Source organism: Aotus nancymaae, unplaced genomic scaffold (genome assembly GCF_030222135.1).
Source record: "Aotus nancymaae isolate 86718 unplaced genomic scaffold, 86718_ANA_hifiasm-v0.15.2.pri h1tg000008l, whole genome shotgun sequence".
Lineage (NCBI taxonomy): Eukaryota > Metazoa > Chordata > Mammalia > Primates > Aotidae > Aotus > Aotus nancymaae.
Genome location: NW_026988419.1, coordinates 25,502,118 through 25,516,103, shown reverse-complemented (window position 1 = coordinate 25,516,103; position 13,986 = coordinate 25,502,118). Strand labels below are relative to the sequence as shown.

At 41.3% G+C, this 13,986-nt stretch overlaps 1 protein-coding gene across 4 annotated transcripts in view; it reads left to right on the top strand.

Annotated features, from left to right (window-relative positions):
* CCNYL1 (cyclin Y like 1) overlaps positions 1-9,505 on the top strand; it is a 41,652-nt gene extending 32,147 nt beyond the window's left edge. For 3 of the 4 annotated variants that reach the window (XM_012446283.2, XM_012446282.2, XM_064373099.1), the window contains 3 exons: positions 3,229-3,395; positions 6,743-6,905; positions 9,270-9,505. In XM_012446283.2, the coding sequence (XP_012301706.1) occupies positions 3,229-3,395; positions 6,743-6,905; positions 9,270-9,380 (441 nt within the window). In that variant the 3' untranslated portion in view covers positions 9,381-9,505. Of the gene's footprint in view, positions 1-3,228; positions 3,396-6,742; positions 6,906-7,227; positions 7,329-9,269 lie in introns of all 4 variants that reach the window. The other variant, XR_010341417.1, reaches the window with a different exon arrangement.
* The last annotated feature ends 4,481 nt before the right edge of the window (positions 9,506-13,986 follow it).

Sequence of the window (13,986 nt, the reverse complement as noted above, 5' to 3'; positions counted from 1 at the left end):
GCTAGAGTCTAGCTATGTTGCCCAGACTGGCCTCAGAACTGGCCTCAAGTGATTCTGCCAGAGTGTTGGGATTACAGGCGTGAGCCACCAAGTGCTAGGGTAAAGGAGAGGACAGACTGAACAAAATTCTTGCCTTTATGAGCTTATTTTCTGGTGAGGAAGACATTATTTTTTCAGGTGCTGGTAAGTAGCAAGAAGATGAAGCAGGATAAAGGGACACAGAGTGACAGGAGGCACTCACTATTTTAGAAAGAATGATCAGGAAGAACCTCTCTAGAGGTGACATTTGAACAGTGACCTGAAAGTAAGGGAAGGTAAGGAGTGCTGGCATTGCAGGCAGCCAGACAAGTACCAAGACTAGACAGGAACCTGATTTTTTGTGTGTGTTCAAGGAACAAACAGCAAAGTGTACAGTGTGGTTGGAGTGAGAACTGAGAGAAAGAGTGGAGGAGGTGAGGTCACATGGGCATTGCCACACATAACTCATAGGGCCTTTTGGCTTGCAGGCCAAAGGAAGAAGTATTTGTTTTGTTTTGAGATGGAATCTTGCTCTGTTGTCCAGGCTGGAGTGCAGTGGCATGATCTTGGTTCACTGCAACCTCCGCCTCCAGGGTTTAAGTCATTTTCCTGCCTCAGCCTCCTCAGTAGCTGGGATTATGAGCATGCACCACCACGCCTGGCTAATTTTTTTTTTTTTTTTTAAGTAGAGACAGGGTTTTGCCATGTTGGCCAGGCTTGTCTTGAACTCCTGACCTCATGTGATCTACCCACCTCAGCCTCCCAGAGTTCTGGGATTACAAGTGTGAGCCATCGCGCCTGGCCAGGAAGAGGTTTTTATTCCAGTTTGTTGGGTAACGTTTGGTAGATTTTGAGCAGGGGAGTGAAGTGCTTTTAATTTAAGAGGTTATACTGATGCCTTGATGAGAGTAAACCGTAATAAACAGAATCGAGGCAGAGAAGCGAGTTATAAGAAGTAACTAGGGTAATACAGGTGAGCAGTGACAAGTGGCAGCTCAGAATCAAAAGCAGGCAGCCTACCAGTGAAGGTGGACAGAGCAGGAATTGCGCACAGTCGGGAATGGGCTAACTCGAATGTAGGCATTTGGCCTTAGCAACTAGGTGAATGGGAATGCCCTGTACAATATTAGGGACGGCTTAGAAAGTGGAGCAGTGGGATGAAGAGCTCTGGTTTGTAAGTGTGAAGGCTTTGGAGACTTTGGCAAGAAGAGTCTCAGAAGAGTGACAGCAGCAAGGGACAGACAGGAGTGGGTTAAGGAGAGATGGGAGATGAGAAGCTGACACCAGGGCATGATGCTTAGAGCAAATGAGAGGACACATCTGGGGGGGAACAAAGGAAACACATTGGGGAAAATCTGGCAGAGAAGGCGAAAGCCTTCAAAAAGACATAATTGTGGGAATAGTGTTCTGCAGAAGTGGGATGGAATCAACTGCACTGATAGAGTTGGCTTTAGTGGGAAGAAAAGAACTGATGCAGGAGGGCAAATGGTATCATTGAGTTCAGCACATCATCAGCTTACCAGTAAAGGCAACACGAAATTGAGGGATTGTCTATGGATTGTTTCACTGCTATCTAATTATTCCCATTGAGAGTTGAACCCTGTGAAGGAGGTTCATTCTTAGGATACTGAGAGTGCAGAATTGGGGGAAAGGAAACAGAATCTCTCTTAAGAACATGTCATGTTCAGCCCGGGCATAGTGGCCCATACCTGTAATCCAAGCACTTTGGAGGCCAAGGCGGGCAGATAACCTGAGGTCGGGAGTTCAAGACCAGCCTGACCAACATGGTGAAACCCCATCTTAAAAAAAAAAAAAAAAGAACATGTCATGTTCAATACACGTTTTTGAAAACAAAGTTGAGTTTGGAGAACACTGCCAGATCTAAGCTGCCTATCTGATAACCTTCAGACAATAAATAAACCCTTAAAATGAACTTTTGTTTGTTTTTGAGATGGAGTTTTGCTCTTGTTGCCTAGGCTGGATTGCAATGGCATTATCTTCGGTCACTGCAACCTCTGCCTCCCAGGTTGAAGCAATTCTCCTGCCTCAGCCTCCTGAGTAGCTGGGATTACAGGCATATGTCACCATGCCTGGCTAATTTTGTATTTTTTGGTAGAGACGGGGCTTCACCATGTTGGCTAGGCTGGTCTTGAACTCCTGGCCTCAAGTGATCTGCCTGCCTCGGCCTCCCAAAGTGCTGGGATTATAGGCATGAGCCACCGCTCCAGGCCTGTTGCTGGCCAACGTGGTGAAACCCCGTCTCTACTGAAAATACAAAAATTAGCCAGGCGTGCTGGCGGGCACCCAGCTACTCGAAAGGCTGAGTCAGGAGAATCGCTTGAACCCAGGAGGCACAGGTTGCAGTGAGCCAAGATTGCACCACTGCACTCCAGCCTGGGTGACAGAGCAAGATTCCATCTCAAACAAAAACAAAAACAAAAACTTACTTTTGTCTTGATAAAGAATTCAAATAGCATATAGACATACTCTTCTGCGGAGAGCCCTTTGAGGTAACAGCAAATCGCAGCTTACCTCTGTAATCTTTTCTCTGCTGTTCACTTTGCTCAGTTCTTTGAAGGATGTTTGGTAGATGTAAAATAATTCATGCAATTGTCTCATAAACTGCTTGGCAGGTTTAGAGGAATACCAGGGGGTCCAGAGACATCCTTTTTTCCATGTACAGGTGTTTCTTGTGGAGACACTACGGTGATTATTTTACAGCCCCAAAGACCTGCACTTGTCATGCTGCTTTGCACAGCAGCCACTGGGTGGCTCTCTTGACCAGCAGTTCTTCAAGCTAGTGCCACAGAAGGGTTAGTTATTGTGAAAAGGAGAAGGTAAACGTGCTCAGTATTACTTGGGTTTTACATATTTGAGCATAACATAACTACCTGTAAAACTACTATCCACCATCTTGGTATGATACGTGAGAGTACCTCTCTTTATGATGCCTTTTGCTGAGATGCTCAGTCATTCCTGTGACCAAAATTGGGTTGGAAATGTAGATGGGCAGAGCAGGCAGCAGAGATATCTGACCTACAATTATAATTTGGTGTCTTGCTTTGGCTGACTAAGCAAAGTCGCTGAAGAACATAAGAATAAAAGGCACTCATTTTCTGGTCAAAAACAGAATAAATCTGTCATTTGTAAGAATTCTTATCAAAGCATTTAAACTGAACTGAAATCAAAGACCAGTGCTCTATTTTACAGGTTTATTTAGAAAGGCTTTTAACTTATGCTGAAATCGACATTTGTCCCACTAATTGGAAAAGGATTGTTCTGGGAGCCATTCTTCTTGCCTCCAAGGTTTGGGATGATCAGGCTGTGTGGAACGTGGACTACTGCCAGATCCTCAAGGACATTACAGTTGAGGACATGTGAGTTTGTAAGGTTTTGGTGAACTTTCTAAAGTTAACACTTTAAGGAATATTTAAGTTTATATTATACCGATAACGGAAATAGGCATAAGACTATGTCTAGCTTTAGTATAACAGTTCACAACAGAGCAAGACTCTGTCTCAAAAAAAAAACTAACTTCACATTTTTCATCATTAATTGATAGGTTTTGATGTGTAATAATCTGCTTGATAAATTGAAAAGTCTTTTTCTGGTGGTTTTTGGCAAACATCTTACAAGTGTACTATCGGAACAATGTAGTACAGTAAATATGGCTTTTGAAAAGTTATCTGCCAGTTCAAGCTCCTTTCTCTTTTTCATTTATTTATTTATTTATTTTTTCTTTCTTTCTTTTTATTTTTCTTTTTCATGTGACCAGTAGGGTATAAACAGCCCCTAAAGGGCATATGTCTGGCCTTTGAAATAATTGGCCACTCTTAAGGTCTTAGGGCCTCTGGACTATTGAGAAGTTATAGCTTCAGCCTGAGTCACACATTGTATGTTTGCTTTTGCTAGTCTTTTTCCACATTTTATCTGAAGGTCTTTTTACAAAAGCCTTGAGATATGAAGATCCCTGTGGCCCTGACCCCCTCCCCATTAGGAGTGTTTCGTGTATTTTGAAATTGGTCTGATGATTGATAAAGCTCCAGTGTTCCCCTCAGGCAATCTGAGAAGCACTGCTGGGGCGCTACCCAATGCTCACCACACTTGAGAGGCTCCCTGGGCGCTCAGACAACCACAGCACCACTTTGGGGGCCTTGAGTTACCTATGAGAGTGTAAGAAGCCTTGCTGAGTCATGGAGTTCCTCACAGATGGCACCAACATGACCCTGAAAGAGCGGCTTCATCAGGGCTTCCTTCCAGTCTGGCCTCATGACTGCTGTGAAGGGAAGGGCCTTGGAGCTTGGTAGGCAGCGTGAGCCAGGGAGGCATTTCCAGCAAAGGCTCTCAGGGTGCCCACTGGACAGGGAGAATGGCTTTGAGGGTGGCAGTCAGAACAATGTGAAGGAACACCTCTTGATTATGTTGAGCAGCAGAGGAAGATTGAGGTCATGATAGGCAGTGGCAAGAGCTTATTTTTATTGCCTTTGCCATTACTCCATATGACTGTCATTCAGAATTAGCATACCATATACTCACAACTGAAGTGAGGAGACTTGTGACTAAAAAGGAACCATTGATTGTGGTAGCTGTTGAAGTGGCTTTTGGTGAAGTTGACCACTTTACTAATGATGTAAACCAAACAGCCGTGGTGATATTGCTGGTAGCCGTTTTAGCAAAGGATGTGACAGCAAATAACTGAAACAAATCTAAGTACTTTTGGAAGTTGCAGAAGCTAAAGTGACTTTGATCGCTGCTGTCATCAGTCTACAAACTAGTTTCTTGAAGGAAGCAAAATTTATAATTATGAACACTTAGCCATACCATGATGGCAGCTAAAATGTTCTCAAAATCTGCAACTGAACTGGCTGGGACTCTAGTACTAAACCCAAGATCAGAGAACACACTGGGAAATGTGCAGGTTTCTACAGATGTGAGCTTCAGGACCAGCGGTGGCAGGGGCCAGCTCCAAAAAGACCAGTTCCAAAGACTAGTGCTATTTGTGTATGCCCAGGGAAGCACCAGGAGCTCTGCTACTAACAAGCTACTTTTATTTATGATCTTTGCAAAGCATTTCAACAAACTGTTTAATATACATTTATATATTAAACAAATGTCATCCCTCTGCTGTTGACTATTTGTAGTGGTCTCATTTTGAGTCTAAATATAAAAATTTTATATTGGTGTCTTTCAGGTTTTTCTTAAACTTTTTCAACATCTACATGTCATGTTAGAATATATTTCCCTTTAAAAGAATAAGTTAAACTGAGCAGCTGCTATTCAGACGGTTTGTTTTGCCTGTAAAGGGTATGCTATTCAGCCATCTAGCCATTTAAAAAACAACAAAAAGCCTAGAAGATGCATATTCTATGGGCATAATGCTTTTCTTCAGTGATTAAACCTCTATTAATACATGTGTTAATCCTATGAAGTACTGTATTTCTACACAACTAAAATGTATTAGTGGAAAAAATATAAAAGGGATTGTGAAGTGCATTTATTACTGCAGTAAATTAAGTCCTGATTAGCTGATTATCAAAACATTATCTGATTTACATTTCTATAGACTTTTGGACATATGAACAGGAAATTAATTTTGGAATTAGGTTCAGTTGGGTTTTTAAGCTCAGCAAATGAGAAAACCACATCTCTGCTCATATTCTAACTGCCTTCCATACAGGGGATCATCAAGCATTTGTTGACTTAGCCAGTGGATAAAATACTAAAATTTTAAAACCAAGAAACCAAATATGTTGTTCAGGTATTTATCGTTTTTATACAGTTAACTCCTTAGAGAGATTACTGTGAAAGTGGTTAAGATTTTCTCTAATTTTATGTTTATTTGCTTAAGCGTTGGGCAAGGGCAGCTCTGTGGTCATGTGGCTGAGGACTACTCCGAGCACCTTAGGGTTTCATTCCCAACTCAGAAGATAACGCCTGAGTTTATAAATCCAGTGACCTACCAGAAGTCATATCAAAATGGGTTTAGTCTAGCTGAGACATCCACCTTTGATCCTTCTCCCTTCCAAAATTTGAAGAGTATCCTTACCCTGTCATAGTGATGATTTCTCACCTTCATAATATTAAAGTGAGCAGAAACTTGCATTATGCCCTTTGACATAGCCTCATGCACTGGGACAGGAGGAGAGGATTCCCTTCCCCTGTAATGTGGCTTGCTTATTTTATTTATTTGAGATGAATCCTTGTTTCCTCAAGAGTTTTTCCCCCTTAGAGATAATAGCAGTGGCTCTCGATGGATCCATTTGTTGCCGTGGTGATGTGCCCACTCCTTTTGTTGGTGCTTCTCCACTTCAATAAGCCCCTTCCTGTTATCAGCCCGGTGAAAATGTCTGCAAGTTCTTCAGAGCTAATAAACAGCATACATCATTCCTTTCATCTGATCACTATAGTGGGGCCTTGTGAGTGAGCGTGAAGTATGAATTGTACAGCTGCACTAATGGAACTCTGAAGAATGAGGCCCGAGTCAGCAGCACAAGTGCATCAGAGGCCTTAACCTTCAACCCTCATCCCAATCCCAGAGTGCTGGGATGCAGAAGGAACCACAAGTAACTGTACCTTGTGTGAACATTAGTATGTTAATGCATCTGGGTAACCTATATTTTACAACAGAGTTTAGAGCCATTCTAGTAGCTCAGAATGATATTTTTGAAAGCCCAGTTGACTAACATTGTCCTGTGCTGGTTCTGTTCTGTTCTTCCTCCTCCAGGAATGAAATGGAAAGGCATTTTTTGGAGCTTCTTCAGTTTAATATTAATGTTCCTGCCAGTGTTTATGCCAAATACTACTTTGACCTTCGCTCCTTAGCAGATGACAACAACCTGAATTTTCTATTTGCTCCTCTTAGCAAAGAAAGAGCACAGAACCTAGAGGTAAGGCTGTGAAGTCACTAAGTGGGGTTTTCCATCAGCCACCAAAGCCAACATCTGTGACTAAATCATATTAAGTAGTGATTAGGAAAATGGAAAGCTTTAAAATCAGCTAACACACTGAAGAGCTTATTAGCCCTTTGGCATCAGATTTCCTTTGTCTTTTATGGTTTATACAAGGATCAACATTATTTAAAAATTATACATACTGCCTCTTCTGTGACCATAATTCAGAATATTTTAAATCAGATTTAATCTGTTCTTAATGGGTTTCCTTTTAAACTTCTATCCTTTCACATAATCATACATGAATAATTTTTTTTAGCTGGGTGCAGTGGCTCATGCCCGTAATCCCAGCACTTTGGGAGGCTGAGGTGGGCAGATCACTTGAGGTCAGAAGTTCAAGACCAGCCGCTGGCCAACATGGTGAGACCCCCATCTCTACTAAAAATACAAAAAAAAAAAAAAAAAAAAATTAGTTAGGCATGGTGGCACATGCCTGTAATCCCAGCTACTTGGGAGGCTGAGGCATGAGTGTTGCTTGAAACTGGGAGGCGGAGGTTGCAGTGGGCTGAGATCATGCCACTGCACTCTAGTCTGGGTGACGGAGTGAGACTATCTCAAAAAAAAATTCTTTGTGACTGTATTCCTAATTTTATCTACAGACATAATTCACTTGCCACTCCTGACTGTAATTATTTATTCTGTTTGCAAATTCATGTCATTGTTTATATATCACATTGCAGTCTCGTAAGTTTTTTAGACAGAAGATTAGTGGCTAAGCCAAGAGACCTCTACCCTTCACTATATAGGGTGCAGGTGTTTCAAATACTGGATGTAAGGGCCGGGCGCTGTGGCTCACGCCTGTAATCCCAGCACTTAGGGAGGCCAAGGTAGGCAGATCACTTGAGATCTGGAGTTCGAGACCAGCCTGGCAAACATGGTGAAACCCTGTCTCAATTGAAAAAAATACAAAAATTAGATGGGTATGGTGGCAGGCAGCTGTAATCCCAGCTACTCAGGAGGCTGAGGCAGGAGAATCGCTTGAACGTGGGAGGTGGAAGTTGCAGTGAGCTGAGATTGTGCCACTGCACTCCAGCCTGGGTGACAGACTGGGACTCCATCTCAAAAATTAAATAAATAAAAAATAAAAACCCATGTACTTCCTACATCTAGTATTTGCTTTTTTGTTTTTTGTTTTCCTTTTTGAGATAGGTTCTCGGTCTATTGCCCAGGCTGGAGTGCAGTGGCATGATCTTGGCTCACTGCAGCCTCTCCTCCTGGGTTCAAGCAATTCTCATGCCTCAGCCTCCTGAGTAGCTGGGTACCTGCCACCACACCCAGGTAATTTTTGTATTTTTAGTAAAGACAGGGTTTCACCTCAGCCTTCCAAAGTGCTGGGATTACAGGCATGAGCCACTGTGCCCATCCAGAAATGGTAACTTTTATGGGACAAAGTAATATTTATGGCTTGGTGAGTATACAGCAGAATTACAACCGAAATGAACACATATTTTAAACTGATACTTTCCGTGGTACCTTGGTGGTACTTTAGAATAATATGTATTTCTAGGCTGGATGAGGTGGATCACTGAGGTCAGGAGTTCGAGACCAGCTGGCCAACATGGTGAAACTCTGTCTCTACTAAAAATATAAAAAATTAGTTGGGCATGGTGGCATATGCCTGTAATCCCAGCTATTCGGGAGACAGGCTGGAGAATCTGTTGAACCCGGGAGGTAAAGGTTGCAGTGAGCTGAGATCACATCATGCACTCCAGCCTGGGCAATAAAAGCAAAACTCCATTTCAAGAGAGAGAGAAAAAAAAGAATAATACCTATTTCTACCATAATTAACATGCAAGTGAAGTAGCACCTTTTTGTGCTTCAGTCATTAGACCTCTCATATGTTCCAGTGTAGTCCAGTGCACACCTGCCTCATTAAAATTTACTTTGAGTATATATAATAGCTAATAAGGATTGGGTAGAATTTGAATAGCTGAATAAAATTTTTTTGCACAAGTGTATATTTGTTATATTTGAGGAATAAGTGCACAGGTAACAGATGTTGTTGTTAGGAGCCTATCACAATATCTTTGACATCTTTGGGAATCCAATTTTTTAATAACTTAATAAAGTAAATTCCCTTTTGTTCTCTGGCAATGTAATGATAGCCCTTAAGGGATATTACTTTGGTGAATTGGCAGAAAGTAGCATCCCCAGAACCTGGCAGTGTAAAACAGCTAAAGTAGCTGTAACTGTGAACTATCTAAAGGAGTCTACATGTGTGGCTTTCATCAATGGTGCTTTTTTAAAGGTGGGAACCCTTTTTAAAATTGTACCTGTTTTCTATCTGATTGACTTTCCTAGGCTATTTCTAGATTGTGTGAAGACAAAGACTTGTGTAGAGCTGCTATGAGAAGGTCTTTCAGCGCTGATAACTTCATTGGTATTCAGCGCTCTAAAGCCATCCTCTCTTAATAAAGGGAGAAATGAGAGGTTATAACGTCACGGGACCTTCATCTACAAAGACTGAAGAAATATCACCTTTCCTGCTCGAGAACCAGCAAAATTAGTGTTTTCATCAAAAGGAAAGATCTTTTTTTTTTTTTGAGACAGAGTTTCGCTCTTGTTACCCAGGCTGGAGTGCAATGGCGCGATCTCGGCTCGCCGCAACCTCCCCCTCCTAGGATCAGGCAATTCTCCTGCCTCAGCCTCCTAAGTAGCTGGGATTACAGGCACGCACCTCCGTGCCCAGCTAATTTTTTTGTATTTTTAGTAGAGACGGGGTTTCACCATGTTGACCAGAATGGTCTTGATCTCTTGACCTCGTGATCCACCCTCCTCGGCCTCCCAAAGTGCTGGGATTACAGGCGTGAGCCACCTCGCCCGGCCCAGGAAAGATCTTGAATTCAGGAGACTCATGGACAACAAGGATTATACTCCATAGGAAAGAATGGGACCTTGTCAATGCAACAAAACACTCTTCTGTCCTTTTTAATGTAAACAGAGTTACAAAAACCACTCCAAAGTGAAGGCTCCCATCCCACACACAGATATTTGCTTACTGTGTGGGCCGATAGCTGTGAACTATGTAAGGTTTTTTAAACAATAGTTTAAATTTTTAGACTTTAAAGACACTAACCATGTAACTTTTATGTTTCTTCCAGTTTTTCTCCCTCCCCTCCATTTTGCTGCATATGCCTTTAAAATCAATGCAGTATTACCATTGAAACATGGGACTCTAAAGCCACTAAGGAGCAGACTGCAGCATTGTTAGGTATTAGGGTTCTTTCTCCCTACTCTTACCGCTGAAGCTGCTAGTCATTGGCAATCATTTTAAACCAAAAAGCTGCTGGATAACATTTGTCATTCATATTCTTTGCAAACATTACTTTGGCATTTTAGCATGTTTGGGGTCATAAACAGAGGAAGTATCAGTTATTGATATCTACTTCTCTTGGGGTCCATGTTGCATTTCTTGTGAACTATAAATGGTGCTTCTCATTTTCTGATAATTTTTCTCTTGTTAAATAAATGTATTAAAAGATATTTTCATAATGCCAACCAACATGGTGGTTCAGTGACAAAAAAAAGTAAAGCAGTTTTAAGCTTTAATATAGTTTGGGCCCTCCAAGGCACTGCAGCATGAGTATAAATGCTATAAACCTTTAAAAGACATTGTTTGAAAGTGTTTTTTAAAAGTTTTTAAGAGAAGGGGGTCTTACTGTGTCATCCAGGCTGAAGTGAGTGCCTGTTCACAGGTGCAATCATAATGCACTGCAGCCTAGAACTTCCTGGCCTCAAGCTACCTTCTAGCCTCAGCCACACGAGTAGCTGGGACTATAGGCATACCCGGCACTTGTCTCCTGAATATTAAACTTTTAATTTTTTGTTTCAGTCATTCTTGAAGATAGCAGATACTGACTGAAAGAAAAAATTAAAAGCTTTATATTCAAAATTTGCAAAATGAAGCTGGGTGTGGTGGTGCATGCCTATAGTCCCAGCGCCTTGGAAGGCTGAGGCTAAAGGATTGCTTGAAGTCAAGTATTGAAGGCTACAGTGTACCATGATGGTGCCTATAGGAATAGCTACTACACTCCAACCTGGATGTTATAGCAAGACCCCATGTCTTAAAAAAATGAAAAATGTGAAAGAAATGGGTTGGGCATAGTGATTCACGCCTATAATCTCAGTACTTGGGAGGTTGAGGTGGGAGGATTGCTTGAGTGTGGGAATTCAAGACTAAGCAACATAGTGAAACCCTGTCTGTAAAACAAATAATAAAAATAATTAGCTGGATATGGTGGCATGTGTCTATAGTCCCAGCTACTCTGGAGGCTGAGGTGAGAGGATCACTTGAGCACAGGAGGTCAAGGCTGCATGGGCCATGATCATGCCCCTGTCCTCCAGCCTGGGTGACATCCAGACCCTGTCTCAAAAGAAAAAAAAAAAAAACCCATTCAAACAAGGTTTTGTAAAGGTTTGTAGCATTTATACTTCTACAAGTATCAAAGCTTAGAATTACACTAAACTTTTGGAATACCTTTTATCTCCATAAAATGCCCTCCTCTTTTTAAAAGTAAGTTACTTGCAGGGCTGCGCTCTATATGCTTTGATCCCTGAAGTTTCTTTAAAGGAAGATTTTGAAGAGCAGGGTTAATTAACATGTAATAAAAGGAATTGGACCCTAATGATAGAAGGTGATAGGAACAGCTGTTTTATCATCCTACATGTTACCAGGCTGTAGGTGTCCCATTAAGTACTGCTATTTAAGAAGTAACTTACATAGCCCTTAGGAACTCTTACTTCAGGCTTTAAAAGGCAATGAGCAAATAACTTTAGGAGACTGATAACAATGTCACCTAAATTTGAAATACTAAAAAGAGATCAGTGTTCTCAATGATGTGAAATCTGTTTCTCCTGCTTTCTCAAATACAGTCCTAGGAATCTTGCTTATAAACAAAGCATTTCTGGGCCAGGAATACTTCCTCTAATATAGCAGTGCTTCACATCATATTGTGCTGCAGTTTCCATCATTTTTAAAGGCCAGACACACAAATGATAAATAATGGTATAAAAATATTACAATCTACCACCTCAAAAAAAAATTGTTTATGGAGTTCTGAGCTTGGAGATTCAAGTATTGATTGCAGTTTTATTTTGAAAAGAATGCTACAATTTATGTGGTTTTTATTTCTTATGTTTATATTAAAAGAAAAGCTAATAAACTCTATTTTAATTAAAATATGGCTAGTGTGTTTGTAACACTTCTATTCACATAATGTTACATCTCTGCCCACCCTAGTTTTAAGTCAATCCTGGTATGTCTTAAACCATTTTCAAACCAACCATAAGTTGATTTGATCCATTTATGTTGGTCTCTAGTTAAGATGTAGTAATCTGTTTCTTTTGCATATGCTCTTTTCAAACTGAAGATAATTTATTACACTTAAAATCACTGGCCATGGTACTTAATGGCATAGTGCATTAGATGGCATCTCGAATAGTTGGTTATAGCGTCTGAGAGGGAAAAGCACATTAGAATTTAAGATTAAGTAAAATGTACCAAGGGGAAAGGAAATAACAGGAATAGTGTAGAATTAGAACAAGAGGTATTTGAGGTTTTCAAACAGTTAAACAGGAAAGAATGGAAAGACAGAACTAGAATCTGTGTTGCTGTTGAAAGGGTGTCTTAAGCCACATAATTTGACTTTAACACGGTATTTTCAAGCTTACATTTCAGTTAAAAATATACCAAATCACTGTTGGGTCAGCTTTTGCAGTTCTCACTAAATCCTGATAGTATTGCAATATTTTCATCCACTTTAAATCTTCATTACCTAAAGTCAAATACTTAAGTAAATGATCATGGCCGGGCATGGTGGCTCATGCCTGTAATCCCAGCACTTTGGGAGCTCAAGGCGGGTGGATCACTTGAGGCCAGGAATTTGAGACCAGCCTGGCCAACGTGGTAAAACCTTGTCTCAAAATTACAAAGAAGACAGGGTGGGGTGGCTCACACCTGTAATCCCAGCACTTTGGGAGACCAAGGCAGGCAAATCACATGAAGTTAGGAGTTCAAGACCAGCCTGGTGAACATGGTAAAACCTTGTCTCTGCTAAAAATACAAAAAAAAAAAAAAAAGGCCAGGCATGGTGACGCGTGCCTGTAATCCCAGCTACTCAGGAGGCTGAGGCAGGTGAATCCCTTGAACCCTGGAGACAGAGGTTGCAGTGAACCAAGATCCCACCACTGCACTCCAGCCTGAGCAACACAGTGCAACTCCATCTCAAAAAGTAAATAAAATTACACAAACATTAGCAGGGCGTGGTGGCACACGCCTGTAATCCTAGCTACTCAGGAGGCTGAGGTACAAGAATCCCTTAAACCCAAGAGACAGAGTACAGTGAATCACTGTGATTGCACCACTGTACTCCAGCCTGGGCGACAGCATGAGACTGTCTCAAAAATAATAATACCTGATCAACATATCTTGAGAAGTTGCTGACTAGGATAAATGATCTAATTTAACTTAGAAAAAAAATCTATCACAGGTCACTTTTTAAGATGGTTTGCACCCTGTGATATGCCAGTAAGCAGAAATGCTGACATCTGAGTGGTCAAAGGTTTGAAAGAAAGTTTGGAAGAGCAACATTGGACATGAATCTGTGACTTGAACAAGTTGGTAAAACAAGTATCACTAAAGTTGCTCTCTTCCTTTGATTTTAGAAGGCAATACAGCGACTTTGATAAATGGGAAATTGGGTCACTTGAGGATAATCCATATAAATGTCACTAAAAAGCAGGTAGGTTCTCTGACAAATGTTCTGGGGGCATGGAAACCACGCTGCTAGTGGGGTGGTAACTGGCATTTTTCTCAAGAGTTCTATACCTAGGGAAGATTTGTTCACTAACATAAGACTTTAAAAAAAAATCTGGCCGGGTGCTGTGGCTCATGCCTGTAATCCCAGCACTTTGGGAGGCCAAGGCAGGCAGATCACCTGAGGTTGGGAGTTTGAGACCAGCCTGGCCAACGTGAAACTCCGTCTCCACTAAAATACAAAAATTGGCTGGGCACGGTGGT